General features: G+C 47.7%; 1 protein-coding gene across 8 annotated transcripts in view; it reads left to right on the forward strand.

The window, feature by feature from the left end:
• The window catches only part of Ptprm (protein tyrosine phosphatase receptor type M), a 619,038-nt gene that overhangs the window by 558,432 nt on the left and 38,258 nt on the right, over positions 1-22,348 (forward strand). For all 8 annotated transcript variants that reach the window (XM_063232111.1, XM_063232108.1, XM_063232107.1 and 5 more), the window contains one exon: positions 13,855-13,952. In XM_063232111.1, coding sequence (XP_063088181.1) covers positions 13,855-13,952 — 98 coding nt within the window. The remainder of the gene's footprint in view (positions 1-13,854; positions 13,953-22,348) is intronic.

The following is a 22,348-nucleotide window of genomic DNA, read 5'->3' on the forward strand; positions in this document are numbered from 1 at the left end:
TTTTCGTTCTTGCAGCACTATTGTGGCTGGCACTTGAAGAGCAAATTCTATGGTGGCTCACAGTTCTTCCTGGCTGAGTTGTCCCTGAGTTGTCAGTGGGTTGTAGGTCGTGTTTTTGATTTATTTGTGGTGTCTTGTTTGAAAAGGAGTGTTCTCTGGTTCCATTATTAAACAGGGAAGCTCTGGGAAAATGTGATGTCTGCAAGGCAAACAGTGACCGCACCAGGGCCAGGTCCGCCTGCGTCTCCCCACCCACCTGTGGTTTTGCTAGAGAGAATGAGCAGTGACAGTGGACAGCTTATCCAGAACCCCTAACTTCTCTGCATTGGGTTAATTTCCAAGATTCCAGTCATTTTTCTTTTTGTAGGCGATGTCTGTGGTGTAACAATTGCATTCCTCCCGGGGAGCGGGTACATGTGTGCAACACATCTTCATTCTGTTTCCCCTCCCTCTCTTCCTCCCTGTTCCCCGCAACACTTGGTCCCCTTCCCACTGGCAAAAGACTGATCTCTCTGTTTCCTGTTATCTATCTTTCATTTGCTTTTTAATTTTTTTAGATTTCGGGTTCCCCATACAAGAGAGACCATACCATAGTCAAACGTCACGTCTGATTTCACTTAAGAGTCTTTCAGATGCGCAGTTTCACTCTCTCAGCCCTTGACTCCTAATAAGCATGCTTCTTGGCAGTGAGGAATTCAAGGATAGCTCAAAGATTAAAAGAAGAAGGCAGGAAGCTGGGGATGTGACTCAGTGGTAGAGCTTGCACAGGCCCTGAGTTCAATCTCCAGTACCAAAAAATAAGTAAAGAAATAAAGCGAAATTAAATGGTATCAGCTCACCTCCATCTCTGCTATTGGGGTGCTATGTGCACACGTGTGTCCTCCAGACAGCAGAACCTAAACTGTGTCAGAATGATGCAAGGACAGATGTCTTGTTGTTAAGCAGGTGCCTAGTTTTAGGGTGTCTTAAAACAAATACTTTTCATTTTTTATGTTCAATTTGTTATATTTGACCCTATTTTGATGTATTTTGTGGGGCACAGAGTACATTTCAATATATGTATCCATTGTGGAATGGTCAAACCAGGGTCGGTAGCATACCATCACTTCACATGTGTATCATTCTGTTCTGTGGTGAGAACATTTAAAATCCTACCTTTTAACTGTTTTAAATAGATAATACCTATTCAGTACAGCATGAACCATTGTGTTAAGATACTGAAACAATCGAGTGTCCATCAGTATGAACAGATTTTGAAACACAGAAATACACACGCTCAACAATGAATACTATTCAACTTTTAAAAAAAAATCTTTCCATTTGCAAGCACATCAGCATACTAAGAGAACATTATGTTAGGTGAAATAAGCCAGGCACAAAAAGACAGATACCCCAAGATCTCACTAACATGTGAGATGCTTTTAAATCTTTAACATGCTTTTAAATCTTTAACAGATATTCAGATGTGTGCCTCCACTGAAACTGAAAACTGTAGATGCTTTTAGAGCTGGTAGAAATTTTAAAACTCTCGTGGTCTAGCTTCCTCGTTTGATAGGTGAAATAGTTGAAACTTGGAGCAGAAACTGATCTTAAGTTATCTTCATCCACCTATATTGAAATGAATCCTGTACACAAAAGTACGGTGTGGGGACTAACTCTCATAGTTTTATAGAGTGCATTAATACTCAACTTAGGAAAAAAAGCAGTGTGATAAGAGACACTCGTTCTCTTAAGGAGCCTTTGCTCAGCACAGAGACAGACAGAGACAGAGAGACCCACATCTTTCTTCCAAGTTCAGTCAGGAAAGAACAGAGCTGAAATGAATTCCCATGGAAGGCCCGCTGTGCTGGCTTTGCTGGGCCTCCAGCACCATGGCCCCTTCCAAATCAAAGCCATTGCTTTATAATTTGGTTTGTCCCAAACTAAGCTGTTTCATGAACCTACTGAACGCTAGGCTGCATCCAGGTGGCAATATGACAGTGACCCGGAATCACCCAGTGCAGGGAGGAATATATGCCTCTCTGGCATGTTTGTGATTTTCTGCCACACTAGATTCATGGAAATCTTTAGATTCTTTCTCTTCCCCATTTGCCAGGTGAAAAGAGAGACCTAGTGTAGACCGAGAACCACTTGTCCTGACCCTTTTCACGGTGGGCACAGCTCTGCGCCATTTGCCCAGGCAGGAAGCACTTCAGGAAGGTTCTTGCTATTATAAGTTACTTCTGTCTTCCAACTTGGAAGTTTGTTAGGGAGTTGCTGGTACTATGCCCTGCACTACCGCTGAACATCTGAGATTGCCTGTGCTGGCCTGTGTCTGGGGAGTTAATTTATCTCCAGTTTATTCAGTTATTAGATTTATGCTCTTTTCTCTTAAATAAAAGAGGGTCCCACTTGTGTACTGAGGGAAGCTTAATTAAAGAAGAGAGAAGCTAATGAAAGCTTTTATTTCTCTGGCAGTAGCTCCCAAAGCATAGGAATACAGGTTTTCCCCTCTACTTTTTTTCCTTGACCGAAGGCAGCCAGGTCCTTTGGGTCACTGCGTCCTCCACTCTGCAAGCTGCCATTCTCGTCTCCCCTTGATCACCTTCTTTCTGTCCCCGTCTTCCCAGCATGCACAAGTCCCCAGCTCAGGCTGAGTTCTCTTTGGAAACCAGTGCTGGTGAGCGCTCTGAGCTATAGCCAGAGGGAGGCTCTTGTGCCGGGCACAGATATCTGTCCTGAGCCTCCCTCCTGAAGCTCAAACACTTTGTCCTGCTCCCCTGCACACTGTCATGCAGCCTGTACCAGGGACCCGGGACCAGAAGTCCCTGCCAAGGCAGTGACTCGAGCTACATCCTGTGGAGCAGGTTGGCACCATGCACTACCCGCCTTCCACCCAACCTCTCCCTGGAAATCTAAACATTAGCCTCATGCTCATGGCCAATTTGTCTGCCTTCCTGCTCTAGAAAGCAGAAGCTTTTATGTCCCAGACACTGTGGTGTCACTGCAAGCTGTGTGACACCAGGGAGGCATGATTCTGGAGCAGGGATGAATATAGTCCACAAAGAACAAAACACAAAGAACAAAATAAAGGTCACCTTACATAGATGAGATTTCCAGCAATTCTTTGAGACATTTCAATCCCAAGCACAGGGCATGTTAGGAATGGCCCATTTACCAATGCCACTCATAAATATCCCTTTGCTTTCACAGCATGGCCACTGTCAGCTCTTGTGGTCTAGACCCTAAAATTCTTCCTGAGTGTAAACGTGTTTAGTTAGTAAGGAGGCCCAGACTTCCTTGTAGGAAACAGGCAGAGCTCGATGCCCCAGGCTGTGGTACCAGCGCCGTAGGAAACCTATCAGTGTACTACAGTTCTTGCAGCTGTCATTCTGACATTGCAGGTTCTAAAGTCTTATCTCTCAGTAGCAAAGAGATAGCTCAGGCTTTATCAAAGCATAGTGTATATCCGTATAATTATAGAAAAGTTAAAACATTCTGCACCTGTTCATGCTTCCAGAAGGATATGTCTGAGAGAAAACCTAGGTTTTCACCAACATCTTACACACCCTTCTCATGTACAAAGATCATCATCATTGTGAGCTTTCACATGAAAGGTGAACATGGTTTGGGAAGACGGTGAGCTGCACCGTACACTGGGAGATGCATATTTTGCTGCAGTTCTGAGCCTGGCAGAAACAGGCCAGGGTGCTTGTTCCCAAGGCCAGCAGGGCTCCACAGAAGTGAGCACAGCCTGGGGCCCAGCAGTGTGCACTCAGCAGCCTCCTTCTCAGACAGTTTCTGGGGTTAGGATTGCATTCATCCATGTGGGCTGGGAAGTCCAGCAGGCACCATTCTCTGCTTGCCTGGAGGTTGACCCGGTGCCTAAACATGGTCAGTGAGCTGAGCTGTTCTTTTTAAAGTGAGATTGTGGCGATCTGTGGTTTGATTTGATTTGGTATGGTATGGTATGGTATGGTATGGTTTGGCTTGGTTTTTTAATGGTTGTGTGGTTAAGCTTTCTGCGAAAAAAGAGATTCACAGGAAATTTCCATTTCCAAAAAAGGAGTAAAATGCGGATATTACCATAGTGGCAAATCAAGGCCTGGCTTCCAGGGCTGGCAAGTTGACTTCTGCCATCCCCGGAGTCTCATTTCTCACGCAGCACAAGAGAGTGGACATTAAGGACTTTCAGCAGTAACTTACAAGTTTCCAAAGCCTGTATCCTAGCAACATAACATTGTAGTCAGGGGTTGTACAGAGAAAAATTAGAATCAGGAAATGGAGTTTATAATATTGTTTTATGATGGTCATCCAGAGTTAACACAAGAAAATGCAGAAAATCTATCCACAACACGAAAAACATAGAATATTCAGCCAAGGACCTGGATCCCACAGCAATGTCTCACATGAGTCCAGATGAAAACCCAGAGTTCAGGACAGTGCCTCCCATGAGTCCAGCTGGAGGTCCAGAGCCCACAAGAAGGACTCACGCCAGTCTCTTTACAGATCCGTGCTGGGAAGGCCCAGAGGTCAGTGGTGGAAGCCAGGAGGTCTAAGCTAGCAGGGTGAAAGAGCCGTAGTATAGGTTGAGGGTTCTGCACTGGAGCCAAGAAGTCACACTCACAATAAAGACCAGGGCTGTCCTGAAAAGCACGACAGCCATTCTCAGAGACATGGAGGCCCCTGGCTCCTCTGCTGGCAAGCACAGTCGGGTATGTGCCAGGAAGCCAGCATGAACAAAGTCATCCTGGAGACCAAGCAGCACATGTCTTCCCCTCTGGATCCAGGAAGTGATGCTCAATATGAGGACCAGAACTTCTCCAGGAGAACCAACGGCTCAAACAGCAACACGTAGAAGAACCCACAGTGCCTCAACGCTTCAGTGCCTCAACATGTAGCTTCTCCTCCTCCACATCTCCATGCTGGCAACCTTCCTCAGGTGAAGCATCTACACTCAGCACCATGCTGATGTAATCCAGCTGGCGTTAAGTTGACCACCAGTTTTTAATCCGTAACAACCATATCAGTCCTATTCTGCTTCTCTTTTACAAACAGAAGTATTTTCTTAACTTTTAGAACATTTGTGTCACCTTGAAGAATCTTTTGAGTTGGAATGCTAGCTTTTTTTTTTTTTTGCTTTTTTGTTTTTCTGAGACAGGATCTTACTATGCAGTTCATATTGGCCTTGAAATCCCTTTGTAGCTCAGATTGGCCTTGAACTCCCAGCGATCCTCCTGCCTAAGCTCTCTGAAAGCTGGTATTACTGGTGTGTACCACCTTGCCCATGCCTGGCTTGCTAGCATTTTTATAGATAAGTTTTTTTTTTTTTTTTGTAAATCATTGTTGTAATTTAAATCATTATATTCCATGTATGATATGAGAGCAACCATTATTTTCTAAATGAATATTTAAAAATCTTTATCTGAGATTTTATTACCACATGTATCCATCTAAATGGTGACAAATAAATGTGTCCAAAATTATTTTAAGGATTTATAGAGATGACCTTGTAAATCTTTATTTTGAGATGTTTCATTCAAATTATTTGAAAACGTAACTTTCAAGGAAAAAACTCATTTAAAAACATAAAAACTTAGCTCTCAAAGCTACTGTTTTCATTCTTTTTAAGAACTTTGTGTTCGGGATAAGGGAAAGAAAGTACTAGAATGCGTCATTTGTTTTCAACTTATTTTCTTAAAGCATTACTTTTTAATCTGTTCTTTGCTATGACTTGAGACATAATAATAATGTAAAAATGCATGAACTGTGTCCTAGTAAACTCAGGAGAACCAGGAAAGTATAAAAAGTATTTGGAGGGAGGAATTGATGACTAATCAAGGTGGAATATACCCTATCAGAGCTGAGGTACAGAGGAATGGTAGTTTGTAAGATGGGAAGTAAAGATCTTATCAAACACAGCTTCCTTGTATTTCTTAAGAATGGCATGCCTATTGATTAAATTTATTAATTTAATAATAAAAAATTTAATCTATTTTATAATTACTTCTGATCAAATGTGTGAACAAAATGAGAGTCAGATTATTAACCAAGGAAAGAGACCAGCACTGCAAGGGAAATGAGGAGGTCTGCAGAGAAGTCCGAGCTCCCAGGCAGGCTGTCCACCCACACTGTGTTTGTCACAACTTTTCCCGTGTTAAATCACACATGGTGGTCTCAGGCTAGGGATCCCCGTGTTCTGAGGGTGTGGATGGAGATGGATCCATGAAACCCACAGTAGAGAAAAAGCCACAAACCTGTGCTCCTCAGTGTGGCTGAGAGGAGAATTTGGGGTGAGATGTGGGTGAAATGGAGACCTCACCCTAGCCTTGTGTGATCTGGAGCGGAGGTGACCGCAGCAGCAGCAGCAGAACGTGGTGCCCAGCTTTGGGGAGCTGCTAGGGGAGCTCTAATACACGTCAATTTAGAAGACGGGTGAACAGCCGGCTCCTGCTGACCAGGTTTACAGGCGAAGGGGAGACTCAGGCAGTGGGAACACTCCTGCAGTAGCAGGAGCAGGGACGTGTCCTTGTGTGGGGACCAAGGACATTTGTTCCCTGCAAACATCTCCTGGATGCCTTTCTCTAAGTCATCACTTTGACTCTACTTCTTTAAAAAAAAAAAAAAAGGTGTGTTTTATTTTAGCTACAGTGCCAATTTTCTCTTCTTTCCTGTCACCAACTCCAATTCCAGTGAACAGGAGAACAGTTCTAACTCTGTAATTCTAGGCATACAGGGCTTTGCCTGAGAGCTGTCCTTACAAAACGCTTTGTGAACACTCTCCCAGCTTGATTTTGCATTTGGGCAAAATAAAATACCCCAAGTTTTCTCCTCCAGCACAGAGCATTCATGTGCCTGCTTCTCTTTCATTGGCTGGTTTTATTGTTTATTTTTAATGCTCATTTTCTTGGGGTGTTCTTACCAGTTTAGGAAAACGAACAGATCACACTTCATGCTCTGAGCCTCTCAGTTTTGCTGTTACTCTTTCTGCAGATGAAACCAAAAATTATTCATAAAAATTCCATAGTTTTCACATGCATAGCCTCAGGGAAGAGCAAATGCGTGCGTCAAGTAAGTGATGGGAGCGATGATTAATGCAGAAGCAGCCGATTCCCTTGTCACCCGTATCGCTCGCGTCCAAGAAGCAGAGGCAGATCTTACCTTGTACATTTCATGCCTGCAAAAATGAAAAGATACTAAATGTGAAATTATGGACGTGGCTGTTATGGCTGGATCATACTGAAAAATCACATCAAGTTCTGTAATAAAAACTTACTCAGAAACTACCGAAGGGCTGTCTAATTCTCTGCCAAATAACCGGCTTTATAATACTTATTATAGATTATCACCAGCAGCAACTGTAGCAATAATGGATCAAAAATTTAGGGCCACTTTTATGCATGTAGCAAGAGCTTTAAAATGAATGCATAAATCTCGGGCTTGTCTCCTCCTGCATCCACAGTGTAGCGTCAGTGGTCTCCAGTTCGGACACAGTAAGCCTCAAGCCAAAGAACTTGGCCCAGCCCACCCCTGGCTGGTACTCCAAGGACAGACCCCGGTTCCTTTGTAGCTCTGTCACCTCAGTGTCCCTCCTTTCCGGTCTGCCTTTCTGCCACTTGCTGTGACTGTGTCATATACTCCCTTCTCCAGCTGCCACTGTCTCCAGCCATATCCCAGCCTTCTGGGACTGGCGTCATTTGCCTCATCCTGGAATAATGTCAGCAGAGCTCGATGGCCTGGCTTGGAACCAGGCTTTGCCACTTGCTCCCATGTGGTCCTAGCAAAGTCAGTTCATCTCTGGGCTCATTGCTTACCAGGTGGTTCCTGCCACGGACCTTTGCAGCCATGGACAGAGGATACAGTGTGTGTGGCATGGCTCACAGCACTGGCCCATGAGCTGATCTACACATGCCCCTTGTTTGTTTGTGCCCTGCACTGGTCCTGGGTCCTCCTCAATTTGACCCAGAGCCTGTGGCTTCTTTAATTGCAAAGCCCTAGGGACAAGTGTCTCCTTTGTTTTCCACCCAGCCTTCCAGGGCAGCCCCATCTTCCAGCCAGTGGAGATGGAAACCCACCCACCCTTCCTAGTCCTGGTGCCCTGCCCAGGACTGAAATCCCACCTGAGCCCTGATGGTTCCACCCTGCCCCAGCTGGATGGCCGAGCCCAGCTGGGCCCTGTCTTTGTACCCCAGGACTGCTCCTCTCCTCCATCCCACTGCCCATGAGCCACGTTCCTAGTGCCCCATGGATCCAGACTTGCCCCACTTGGACGTTGCTGCCACTGGTCTCCACCAGCCTAGAGAGCCATCCCTGGCATCATACCTGTGCAGGCTTTTTAAGGTTCTCTCTCTTTGCTGTGGAACATGCAGGGTGCCCAGTGGGAGCCTTGAGCATGGCCTTGCGGCAGCTGTGCTGTGTTTTCTAACTTGGCTGGCCATACATATTGTGTAGTACAGATCCCTGTCCAGCGTCTGCTCGGGCCACCAACCACTCATGCAAATGCAGCTGATCTTTTCTACTTGTGTTGCTTAATATCTGTCCTCCTCTACTCAGCAATTTTAAGCCCACAGGTTTTACAAAATCCTGTCTGTGTACATGAGAGCCCCGTGTCTGTCCCTTTCCCCGCTCAGAAGGCAGTGAGTCACCCTCCTGCTGAACACGCAGTCCTCCCTGGGAAGGTCAGTCCAGCTCTGTGTGAGGCCTGCCCTGCTTCTGCACAACCAGAGAGGACCCCTTCCTGACTCCGCCTCCTCAAGTTGCTCATCTGCCAGTCCCAGCCGCTGGTCTCCAGCCTTCCTTTTCACATTCCCAAGGGAGGTTTAAAGAAGTGATGTGCATGCCCCCAACATATGTGGCTGGTCCCCAGGACTCATCGTGTGCTCCTACAGGTTTACATGTTCACTGGAGACGGATGACATTACAGTATATCCCAGGATAAAATGAGCATCCATGTAACTAGGACAGGTATTCTATGGTAGGCGAACTCTCTTCACAGTTGGAAGCAAACCAAACCTGGAAGAGAACCCAGGCAACCTTCATCCCAAAGTTTAACCCAAGAAAATGGGGCATTCTGGAAAAGAGTTTATCTTCATTTATAAAATTGAGCTTTCCTGTCTCTGCTGCTTCGGGCGTTCTGAACCCAGAACATCCCGAAGCTATCCAGAGCACCAGGCATTAGCCGTGGAGACTTGATACACGCATGGCAGCAGGAAGCCCTGTGCGTGTGGACTCTGTGCTCCAGCCCTTCCCTGTGCTCCTGCCCAGAGGATTTGCACCTGAGCAGGGCCCCAGAGTCATATTTGAGATGACCTTATAGCTTGTGCCTGGATGTTCCCCCAAATCCTTACGCGCTTATAGCTAGAGCTTTGGAGAGGTGACCAGATTTAGGGTGTGGTCCTGGAGTAAGTGTGATAACCAAGTGGATTTAGCACAGTTCTGGGTGTGGGTAATGAAAGCCCCAACCTGGTGTGGGTAGCACCAGGTCCATAGGCTGGTCGCCTGGAGGAATCAGAGGGACAGAAAGAAGCCGCTGCTATCTCCTGCTTGCTGCCTGTGATGCCTTGGTGGAGACTCCACCCAGTGCATGGTCAGAGTCACAGATGCTAAACACTGGGATCAATCTTTAAAATACCTTGCTTTGCCCTTTGAGAAGTCTTCAATGCCTCCATTGCTGTGCATATGCTGTGTGAAGTGTCCTGTCTTAGGTCATGGCCTACCCTGCTTGGCAGGAGAGGGCAGGGTGTTCACCTCGGAAAAGACCAGACCACTGTCTAAAATGGCCTAAAGTGGGGCTTGTGTCCACTGTGCAGGGACTGGGTGCTGCAGGGCACACACCTGACCAAAGAGCCCTTCTTGGTGGCGTGTGACACACAGATGGTAGCAACCTCACAGCGCACCAGCTCCATGACCTTGGACAACTGAGGTGACCTTTGTGCATCTGTCTCGCACTGCTTTCTGCAAAGTGGGGGAGGAGAGTACCCCCTACCTGAGGGGAAGGCACGTTTTCGTTCCATTAATGATGCCCATGAAGTGCATCAGGCAGGACTGGGCAAGTCGAAACCACTCAAAAGACGTTAGATTTTATCCTGTGGATGATGTAACACTGGCTGGCATTGGGCTTTATTTACAAAGAACTCAGATGTGCTGCTGCAAGCTTTTAAAGGTCCTTCACTTCCTGGCAGCTTCAGCTGACATAGAAACACGCCACACAGATTCAGATGTGGAAAGAAGCAGTACAAGGGAGTACACTGAGATTTCAAATCACAGTGTCAGTCTCTTATCATGAACCAGAGGACTCATTGTGCACAACAGGGTCCCTCCTTGACTCCTTTTCCCTTATGCTCTTACTTACATTTCACCTTTTTTTCTTGAGTACTGGTTTGTTCTGCCCTTTTTTTGTTGATGTCCCTCCAGGGCCTGGTGGCCTTGAACAGCAGTCCTGACATGTCCTTCACAGCAGGGATCTATGCGTGCCGACTGTTGTGAAGAAAATGGAATGTGTTGCAGGCCTGCTGGTATTGAAATTTCCACACCTTGAATTATGGTTTATGTCTAGATGTCCCCCCAAAGCCTCATGCGCTCATGGATGGGGCTTCGGGGAGGTAAGGGGATCGTGTGGATGGGTACTCACCAGTGGATTGGTTGGTAGGTGAGGCTCTCTCTCTCTGCTTCCTGCTGTCCTGCCATGGACTGTTTCTCCTTTGCAATGCTCTTCTGCAATGCCACCCTGCCTTGGAGCTGGCCAACTATGGACTGCAACTCTATAACTGAAATAAACCTCTCCTTTAACTTTTGGGTGTCAGGTATTGTGTTTCAGTGACAAGAAAGTAACTAAGACAACATTGAAAAAAGAAAAATAATTTGGCAAAATGTTAAAACCTTGTATTTGATGTGATGCCTACCTTCTTCCATTTTCCACCCTCCAAAAAAGAAGAAGAAAGTAAATAAAACAAGATACACTTGAACTCTCAGGAAAATATCTTGAATCATCAGCTAAGAGTCTCTGTCACCCACAGCTGGACACCCTGACCATGCTTCAAATGTGGCACATCCGTGCCACTCCTGCCAAGCAGCCAGAAACAGAATAAATGAGACTGAACCCCGCTGTGGAGAAGGAGTGCCCTTGGCTTGTACTTTCTTTCATTCTGGGATCACTCTAGAAAAATCTGTGTTCCATTTTGGTTTGAGACCCGAACCATCACATTCCTTTACTACTTCTGGATGCAGTCACCTGATTTTAGCCACGCAAAGAACCTCGCCTTATTCATTCTTCTGCTCTAACCTTCTTTCTCAGTTCAGGTCAGTGGGTAAGAAAACAGGAAGACGAAAGTGTGTGTCATCCACCAAGCAAGCCGTTGACACTGTGAGCACCTGTCTTTTAAAGATAATGCAGACTGAGCCATGCAAACACTATAAACCCTGACCCACTTCCCTGTCGCTCAGCCCGGTGGTGAAGGCAATGGACAGCCTTGGTCCTGCATGGCAGCAGGCAAGCAAATTCCTTCTCCCGTGAGACAAAAGAGATTCCTGGATTCACCGGGCTGGAGGAAGCCCTGCTCAGCAGGTTCAAGACAGACAAATCTGTGGAGATTCACAAGGACAGCTCTGGAGGAGACACAGCACAGTGGGGTTGGAAGATGGAGGGCTCGTTCCTGGTGTGGTACAGCCCTGAAAAGTGCAGACACACAGCCTGCTGGAGTCAGTCTGCTGGAGCAGGATGGCACCCAGCAGGAGGGAAGGGCCCAGTGGTGAGGAAAGGAGAGAAGCTTGGGCTGAGGACTTGGGAGACTGTCTGGAAGGAGCTATCTGGAAGTTCTGGGTCCATGTCTGTGGTCCAGGACCCTGTGTCCATGTCTGTGGTTCAGGGTGAGTGACAATAAGCACACTCACTCTGAGGAAACCTAAGAGGCCCCCTTTCCTGAATGGGGAAGAAGCAAAGGTGCCAGGTTTCCAAGCTGCTGCAGATAACCTTAGAAACACAGGCTGAGAAGGGGATCGCATTGGCATTGTATGTTACTGTTCCCTAATGCTGAGCCCACCTGATTTAACATCTTCCTCTGATAGTTCACACACACGCCTGCTGATCTGTCCATTCATTCCTGCGTTCATCCGTGGAGCCCTGCTGCACCCATGGCATCCCCGCAGCCACTCGGGACCGTGCCCAGAGAGGAGACCTGAGCCAGGTCCTGGAATGCCGCCCCACTCCCTGTCTCCATCAGAACCACGTCTGGGCGTATCTGAGAAGGTGGCGCAGGCCTGTGGACCCGGTGAAGGCTGCCCCTGTGTTGCTGGGGCCACACTGGAAGGGCTGTGTGCTTGTGCAGAGGACGCAGTGTGGTCCTTTCCTTGAGAATAAGTAACAAGGGGTGAAACACAGGACGAAGAGGCCTCTGCAGGCTGCAAATGTGGAGACTGGTGGGTTCTGTCGGTGGCGTGTCCCCTCCAAGACCTCAGACTAAAGTCACCGAAATCTCCATCCTGCATGTTAGGACAGCATCATGCACAGGCCAAGGAAGGGGGTGTGGTGGCCAGCACAGCTCCATGGGAAGTGGGGTGCTCACCCAGTCCCCAAAGAATCAGACTCAGAGACAGGAAAAGCAGGTCCGCTTTTGCAGGAGGAGAGGAAGTGTGTGCTCGGGAGGAGGGAGGCAGAAATGCACACGAACCCACACTCCTGGGTAAGAGGAGCAGGTGATGGAGGAGTCCCTGAGGTGTGCGCCATGGCTGGGCATCCAGACTGCAGACGATGGCATCTAAACACCCTTCTCTTCCTCCATCGCCTGGCTGCTGCAGCACATGTGCATATGCACTGATCCCAAGAATCCTCAAGATCAGCCTGAGAGCTGTTCCTGTGATCAGTGGGGAGAAGACAGAGACCTGCTGGGGCTAGAGGACCTGGCCCCACATCACACGGGCAGGGAATGGAGCGGGCAGAAGCACATCTCCAGGTCTGGAATCAGTTCCAATCCGGGAGCCGAGACTGTGCAAGCACCACAGTCCAAGAGCCAGTTCTGCCTGGGCCTGACCCAGCCTGGCACTCCTGCCTTTGAAATCACACTTCTCCTGTTTCCTTGCATCTCGGTTTCGCTTTGCCATTGACACCCTCAAACGGGGACACAAAGTAAGGTTTGGGTGGGCTTTTTTATCTCTATTAAGACAAATTTTAAATTTCACATCTCCCCTGAGGATGTCAGCATCACTGGCATTTATAGTACATACAGTACATACTTCCTCCTTCTGTTTTGTGACAGAGCCCCGGGAAAGAGCTTTCAAATGCTGAGCAAGTCGGTTCCAGCAACTGTGTCTACCAGGAATGTTCATGTTCACCAAGCAGTAGAACTGCTTAAAACTCTTCCCTTCTCTCTCACTTTAGAAAGTCAGGTGGAAAAAAAAAAAGGATTAATTTGACAGATGGCACTGAATAAGAAAAATATTAGACACAAGAAAAGGCCATTTTTCCTACAGAGGCTCATTTCATTCTCCGTACCACTTCCCTGGGATATCTGCCAATTGTTAGTGGGAAGAGTAATGTTATCCATTTTTTAAAATCCCACTCTGGAGTATTATGGAGATAAATAGCTAAATGATGGAGAAATAACTTTCTTTCGCAGTGGTAGTTTAAGAGGGGTGTGGAGAGCTCAGACGCAGCTAATGCTTGATGTGGCGAGGAGGCCCAGCTGTGCAGACAGGCTCCAGGGCTGCTGTGGGTGCTGGTCTAGAAAAAGCACCTTTCAGCCTGGCCCCCAGGAGCCTCGCCTGCCTACATACTCGAGGGACCCACAAGTGGGTGTCCTGGGATGTACTTGCAAGTCCCGAAAAATCTCCAGGTGAAAGGTTCCCAGAGAAAAGCCACGTGTCCTTTCTCTCTCACTGCAGGGCCCATGCAGGAGACCATCTCTGACTTCTGGAGGATGGTGTGGCACGAGAACACAGCAAGCATCATCATGGTGACCAACCTGGTGGAGGTGGGAAGGGTAAGCTGCCACCGTCCGTGCACACAGCCCCTGGCCCCACCTTGCTGAGACCAGGAAGTGAGGCCTGAGCCAAGCTCCCAAAATGTAGTGCCTGCTCCAAGAACCGTTAGGTGCCCGGCTCCTCCTGTCCCTGCTGCAGTTGCTGATAGAGCACCATAGTAAACGCAGCCCCAGGTGCTTGCATTGGTTTTGATAGCAACAAACAGGAAAAGCACTCAGGATTGAAAACCCCTTGGCCTTGGGCTATATTGAGCACATGAAAATTTCTCTAAGCTTGAATTCTGGGCTTGAGTGTCGAGGTTCCACAGACACCTCATTAGACGCAACCATGTCACCACCTCTAGGACAGTGGACTCCGGCTGCAGTGTGCAGCACGGCCAACCGTCCTGAGGTTAGAGCCCTGTTCGTGGTGTGCTAACTGGAAACGCGAATGGGAAACGGCCCCAGAGCCTCACACCACTGTCTCTGGAGCAGCCACCCTGAGCTGTTTGTGCACAGCCCAGAGACAAGTTGTGTCGGCATCCCGCTAGCAGTGTGCTGTGGGGTCACTCTGAAAGGAGGCCGTCTGCTGCTTCTCTGCAGCAGCCTCAAGTGCGTGGCTGCGCTCAAGAGAAGAGTGCGAGGCGGGACTCGGTAGGCCACTCGGTGCTGTGAGCTTCACCTTTGGCAGAGGCAGTCGGTGAGCTCGCCCGGACTTGCAATCCAGAGGCGTGGCCAGCAGTAAAGGGGTCACCTCTGGACGGCCTCCGAAGGGATGGGGAAGAGGGGACATCCCATTCATTCATTCTGTGCTGCTCCAAGAATACTTAAAATTCTAGCTGAGACAACAGACAAATCTGACAACCCCCGTGAGAATCTAGAAATTCTGTATTGAGTGTGAGTGTGTATTCTAGTGTGTGTGTAGCTTGATTGCACATGTGAGTAGGATTAAAATGTGCGGTGTGGCCCTCACAAACATAGGCTCCCAGCCCAGAGGTCACCATCAGAGAGAAAAGGGACTGCAGCTGCCACCTCAGAGCAGGGGCTCTGTGTCCCCTCCAGTGGTGGGGCTGCCTTCGGCCTGACCTTGGATGTTGAACAGAAAGGCCACCAAGGACAGAGGGTGGTGTCTTTACACCCTTCCAGTGCATGCTCATAAAAACAAAACCCTGGAGGGTAGACAGAGTAGAACATCTAATATAAATCAGAAAATACTCAGGGCTCCAGCCATCCAGTGCCACATACAGTCGGCCTCTGTGTCTGTGGGGGTCACACCCATGAATTCGACCAACTATGGATTGCAAATATTCAGGGGTGGGGGAATCAACTCCACAGGGAGACTGAGACAGGAGGACCTCAAATTCAAGGCCAGACTGGGCAAGTTAGAAAAAACATTAGGACGGGCTGGGGAAACAGCTTGGTGTGACTGTCCGTATTCAACCTCAGTACCCCCTAAAAACTGGGTCTGTACTGAACATGGACAGACTCCTCTTTCTCCTTGTCATCGGTCCATCAACAACACGGTGTGATGACTATTTACACCGTGGTAGGTATTTTATAACCTTAGCTGGAGGTGTGTAAAGTGCATGGAGAAGGGGCCTCTGGCGCGTGCATGGACACTGAAGTGCTGCTGAGGGCCACGTTCCTGAGGGGTTCAGTACCCACAGCGGAGGTGGAGTCATTAACAAGGGAGGATTGAACATCTAATTCAGGAAGAAAGAAGATGAGAGTAAAACCTAAGAAAGAAGAAAGAAAACAATAAAAATCAGAGCAGAAATGTATTAAAAGCAAAAAAAAAAATCAACAGCATATAAACCTGATTGCATGGAAAAGCTAACGAAATAGATCTCTGGTAAAAAATCAGAAATGAAAGGAAGAAAACCACAGATAACAGTATTAGAAATAGAACAGGGTTTATCATAATAGGATAATATGAATTACAGTGAATGGAAGAAAATATGATTTCCTTCCTAAAAGAAACAGAAATTCTGACCAAACAATAATCATTTAAAAATTGAAATATAGTTAAAAATCGACCCATACTTTTATACCAGACCATATTATACTTAGTGGTGATAATTAGTAAAGATATAAGTCACTCACATTTTGCAAATGCTATGAATACTTGGAATCTCATGAATTTTGTGAATATGTAAAAAATAACCATACATGTTACATAAATTTTATAAAAATTATTCTAAGAGAATATAAAAAGACTGTTTCTCTATTTTATGAGGCTAGGACCACTGTGAAATCAGTACCACTCAAGGACTATAAGAAAAAAGAAAGTTTGAACCAGGTATAGTGGTGCATGCCTAGAATCCCAGCACTCAGAAGGCTGAGGCAGGAGGATCACTGCGTTCGAGACCAGCCTGGGCCCCATAATGAGTTCAAGGCCAGCCTGAACTTCATAGCAAGACCCTGTCCTAAAAAACACAATACAAAGAAAAGGGAAAGTTATAGGTACCACAGATTGATGGGAAGAAATAAATAGATGAAGAGATCAAAATAGAGAGCTCCAGTATAGACTGCAGGCAAAAATGGAAAGGCAGGTAATTCACTGGGAACCCATTAGCTTTGCAGTCAGGTGAGCTGATCGTTTGGGTACACATACAGACCCAAAAAGAGTTCCTCTTTGTGCAGTACCCCAAAATGGGTAGCAGATAGAGATCCAAAAATGTCAAAGCTTTAAAATTTACAGGGAAAAACTACATGAGAAAATATTTCAGACCTGAAAGGAATGTTTTGAAGACACCAAAAGCCCAGGACATTACGAACTGTGTTTCTGTGTGAAGTTTTCCTAGTGGAAAGGCGATGGCCAGTTACGGACAAGTCATGTTATCATGGTGCCTTCTGTAAGGTGTAAAACTTGCAAAGCAGTATTCTGTGGACTGAAAATATCAAACCCACTTCTGTGCTCCAATTTCCTGCCTTTGAGGAGCCCAGTGGGAGGCAGGTGAGCTGACTAGCTCCTGGTGCAGCGGGGACTTGCCGTGTGGGCACCTAGAGGGGCCTCTCCCACTGCTCCCAGGAAGCGGCAGGGTACCCATGCCAGGGTGAGTGCCAGCCAGGGCTGCTGTTCCAAGGTACACAACCTGAGGCCTCAACCGTAGATGTGGAGAAGGCTGCCGAGCTCAGATCAAGGCCTGACAGGACTCAGGGTCTAGGGTGGGCTTGCTTCTTCCTTCACATGGCCTGCTAGGGAGAGGGAGGGCCTCTCTGCTAAGGGTCTCTGCTAAGGACACTAATCGTATTAGACCAGGGCCCCACCCCTATGACTTCCGTGGAGCTCCCATCTCCAGATGCAATCACACTGGGGTTTAAGTCTTCAACATTTGAATTTGGGATACAGGAACGTTTAGTCCCTGACCTGCTCTGTGGGGTTCTTGTGAAGATCTCGTGCATTTCCACATGTTGGGTGATTAAAATGTGTGCCCATCAGAGGAGACACAGGTACAGATTTAACCTTTGTGTTTCCACAGATGAACTCAAAAACCTCCAGTGATGTGTACAATTATCCTCACCCTCACCCCCAAATAATGTACTTTCTTCTGCTCTGAAAGCGTTAATGACTATTGGGATGCAGAGGTCACTGCCTCCAGAATGGCGGGCATGTCAGGCAGAGAAAGCCTCCTCCTGGCCTCCTTCTGCATGGTGCCCAGCACTCAGTGATGCCCCAGAACCAGCCCAGGAACCTGCTTTCAATGTGGTGTCACAGAGCTGGCAGGCAGGGAGGGGGCTGACTGCATCAGAGCCAAGCCATGTGTTTGCCCAGGCCATCACGCACAGCGTGCTGTCCCCCAAAATGTGCCCTCGATTCTGAATCCTGCCCCCACCCATCAGCAGGCCGAGGCTCCCCCTCCCCCTCAGCCCCATGGGTGAGGCACTCTGGAGATGGTTCGAGTTCGTCCTGACCACATCCCAGACCACATTCACCATCTCAGGTTTCATGTAACTGTGTCAGACCCCACTCTCAGGAGTGTCTGTAGGTCAACTTGAAAGGCAGAAAACTGTTAAAATAATGACTATGGGATTTTTAAAAATGAAGCATATGTGAGTTTTTTGCTGCATTGAAATTCCAAACTAGGCTATTTCCAGACTCAGAAACATCAGAAGTTATTTTTATGTGATAAATTGTTTTACTTTAAGGAAAAACAGAGACAGCAGAGTTTTCGGTTGAAAGGTCAAAAGAAGGCTGTGCTAGGAAATTACCTCAGTAAAAAGAAGCAATAATAATAACAATAATAATAATGATAACACACGAAAGCCCACTGTGTCTTGGACATAGCAGTTTTGCAGAGAGCTGGGTTGCATTCTGGGAAAATCACTAAAAAGACGGTGCGGCAGTAGTCACTGTTGCCCATCACACACCTGGCTTTGTCCCTTCATGTTTCTGATGAGAGAATCCCCTCCTGACAAATCACCATGGAGACCCCAACAACAGGGGGTGCCCAAAACCAGGAGAGGTTGCTAGGTTTCTGTTAATCTCTATTTATGAGTCTTTGCCCATAAGACTTAATAACTCAGCAGCACCTTGGGCCAGAGGAGCTTATTTTTCCTTATCTCCTTGCCAGTTCTTAGGTTGGTAGAAGGGGGCAGCTCTGAGAGGCTCAGCCTGTGGCCTTCAGGTTGGTGTGTCTGGAATTAGCGGTAACACTAATGGCATCTGTGCTGGAAAGAGCCGGCATGATGAGGATCCCCTGGGAAGAGCCCCTCGCCTGCTCCAGGCCTCTGCCATTGTTAACCCCTATATGTTCCCCATTTTCCATGCTTAGAAACAAAAGCAGAAACCACCCCAGACACCAAGATGACATGGTTTCTCAGGGCCACCACCGCCTCCTTTCCACTCCCCTGCACACGGCGTGTCCTTCATGAATTACGCATGAGCCAGGCGGATGTGTGCTTGTTGACACAGCCCCGCTGCCAATTCATTAAGGCAGAACCGGGCGCTGCCACCCCGCTCTTGCCCTGCAGCAGTCTGCATCAGGTGGCTTTAATTGCCGTGCTGCAGCCACCAGGAGGCCTTCTCTGTCCCTGCACCTGGTACAGGAGACAGACACGTGGCCTTCCCCTCCAGCAGGGTCCCTGGTACCTCTGCCAAGAACTGTCATTCTCCAAGACTTCCTTGTCACTGCGGCGCATCCCCACGCAGCCGTGTGTTGTGGGAAGGAACCCTTGTCAGTTTTCCTGGCACCTGCCAGCAGCTTCGCACCTGGCATTTAAATGGCACCGGGATGTGCTGTGATTGTTTCCCTCTTAATGAACCCACTGGAGGGACATTTAGCTTTCTAGCCCATCGCCATTTCCCAGGCATTCCCATTTATGCTGCTTGCACGGAGAATCAAAACCTCTGTTGTGGCACTCGCTAATCCATTTGCCAGAAGTCTCATAACCGAATCCGTAGGACTCCCAAAGGAGATTTTTGCACCGGTAATTTAAGCTAATGATTTCTAAACATATTTAGTCAGTTTTATGAAGACCTCATTAGAATGTGTCTGTTTATTAAAAAAATCCGTATGAGACCTCACAGTCATTTAGGAAAATTATTGTGGAGTCACCGTGAAGAGTTCTGATCACAGATGATGGAGTGTTTCCATGCTAAGAGAGTGGGGACCAGAGAGAGCTGTTAGTCTGTCACATCCAACAGCGGTACTTTAGGGGACCCACTGTTGTAGGGATGCTCTCAAGGGTATTATCTACCCTAAGAAGCTGACTCAGAATTCACTTCTGAGCATTTCTCACTAAAGGACTTTAACTGGACATCTGAGTTAACTTCCAAATTCACATACAAGGCAACTATATCAAGATTCCAAGTGCCCCCATTCCACCCAACAGAGAACACCTGTTTTTCTGCACCAGCCTCAAAATCTAAATCAGTAGAAGATTCCAGAGAGAGAGGCAAGGCTGGCCCCTTTGTAAAATATGGAACTATTGCTTACTAACAAGAATAATTTTTACCAGCACAAAACCTTAGTAATGTTTTTTTGCATAAAATCCTTCAGCTGGTCCCAACGTAGCAGTCGTGTGTGAGAGTCCAGTTGTTTTATAGACCTAGCTGAAACCTTCTTTTCTTGGACTCTCCATAGGACTGTTTAAATGGGTTAATATTCTGAGATTGACATTTCATGACTTGAGTAGTTGTAGTCTTAGTCTTGGATTTGTTTGTGCATATTCAGCATACACATCTGCTTCCATCTTCGGTCACCTCCCACCAGGGTTTTGAACCCCACTTCTTGAGGCACAGGCCTCACACCCTCCTGTGCACTCGTTCTATGACTGCCACACAGCAGAGCAAGAAGGAAATGTAACCTGTCGTTCCTTCCCAGTCTCCACCCCTGCTGCTCCAAGTGTGAACTTCGGTGTGTGCCAGCCCGGCCCCAGACAAACCACATGCCTACCCTCCACTGCTCTGGCCTTTCCCATCCACCTATTCTCTGGTCACCCACCATCATGCCATATACCACTGTCTGTCCTGGACCGGGAGCCACCGAGGTGCCCAGGAGAAGCACCAGTGAAGCGCATACTAAGGCCTCCCATGTGTACCCACTGTGTTGCCGGGACCAGCGGACATCGCGGCACCTGGAGGGAGGTTATTTTACAGAGCAGTCACTGGATGTCTATCAGTACATTTTGGAAAACAAATCTTCCTTGGAAGGCAAAGTGCAGAATAAGGGAAAGGTGGGGATGGATACAGCTGCAAACAGATTGGTTTAATTCAGAAACACTTCATTGACAGTGCAACTGCCTGGTGACTTAAAACCTAGCAGACAAAAAGAAGGCACATGCTCCCAGATGAACGCCAGGAGGAGGCCACACACACCTGTGCTCCTCCCTCCCACAGGAGGCTGGAGAAGTGTTTTAGTGGAGTACTAAGGACCGCATCTCTAACTGGAACCCAGGAGGCTTCCACACACAGCTGTGTGTCGGAAGCACTAACCTGCCTTCCGCAGACTGCACTGAGGGCGCCTGCAGATTCCTGCCCTGGTCAACACTTGTGCAAGCAGAGATGGGTGTGCAGGGAGATGAGTGTTTACCCTGGTCTCCCTGCCATTTTCCCGTGTGGGTCACAGTAGTCACACTCCCTGCCCCCGAGGCGGGGACTCTCCCACACGGGACGTGTGACACCGGCATGCTGTGTTGTGTGCACACTCCTGTGCTCACTCCTCCCTGCCTTGGTTTCCCCAGGGCTCTTCCCTGTGGGAGCAACCATTGGCCTCTCCGTCTGGCTCCTGCATGCGTCTTCACCGAGAAGGACTGAACGTGTGCGGGACGGGCAGCAGCAGCCCCACATGCTCCCCCACCTCCTGTGTCTCTGCTGCAGTCGCTGGAGGAGCCCAGGCCAGGGGATCCTTGTTTACCTCTCCTACGTGGCCTTCTCCCTGGCGTGCCTGCAAACAGTTGAACTGCAGAACCAGTGCTGCGATGACATTCAGACCACACGTACCACAGAGCTCCAAGGGATCCTGGTAGCGCCAGAAGCTCTCATGGCCTGGTGTTTTTTTATTTGTTTTGTTTTGGTTTTTATTAAAAATTTTAAAAGAAAGAAGGAGATTAAGATAAAAGAGGATATAACAACATAATAACATAGGTCAGAACAGAACAATTTAAGCAACATAGTGTTTCACCAAAAGATAATCTGACATAACAGTAGCTACCATAGTGTCTCTTTCCTTGAAATATCTGAGTATAACTTCATATATTACAGCATCAAATACAACATGACAGTTTAAACTATTCAAGAGAATGAAAGTATTACAGGGTATTTAGAACCAACTAACAGAAAATGAACAATGGTTTCTATACTATCTCCTTGTCTATAAATTTTGTTTATACTATCACATAATAAAACCCAATAAGATACAACATGGTAAACCAATGGAGACAGAAAAACAAAAGCTTCATGGGACTTCAAAATAAGATATTATATCAGCACCAGCTATTATATTGTCTCGGCCTGGTGTTTTTGCTGCTCCTTTTCTGTGGTCAATGTGTTCAGACACACAGATACCCTCACAGATGTGCAATGGCGTAGGGACGCTAGTCCTCACCACGCAGCCTAGCTGTGGGGCAGCCTGCACCCTGCAGCTGTGCGGCAGGACACTCCCTGGTGTTCCTGAAAGGGTGACATCCCTGAAACCATTCTGAGAGCCTATCTGAGTCACTAAGCAACCGAGGATTCGGCAGGTGACCTCTCCACTAGCTTAGTCCAGAAAATAGAAGAGAGGACCCTTGGAGCCCTTCACAGTTCAAGGATAAAGGGACAAGACCCCCTCAGTGACCACACTGCCCACACCTGCCAGGCCATCAGCTTTGGTGACCAAGGTCACATGATCGCATCCATGAATCCCAAGGCAGCAGGACCCAGGCACCGGGGCATAGTGACCACTCTCCTACAAGGGGATCCCCGTCGGCTGCCC

This window comes from Cavia porcellus, unplaced genomic scaffold, assembly GCF_034190915.1.
Source record: "Cavia porcellus strain 051 isolate PalLab524CR breed Dunkin Hartley unplaced genomic scaffold, mCavPor4.1 scaffold_20, whole genome shotgun sequence".
Taxonomy (NCBI): Eukaryota; Metazoa; Chordata; class Mammalia; order Rodentia; family Caviidae; genus Cavia; species Cavia porcellus.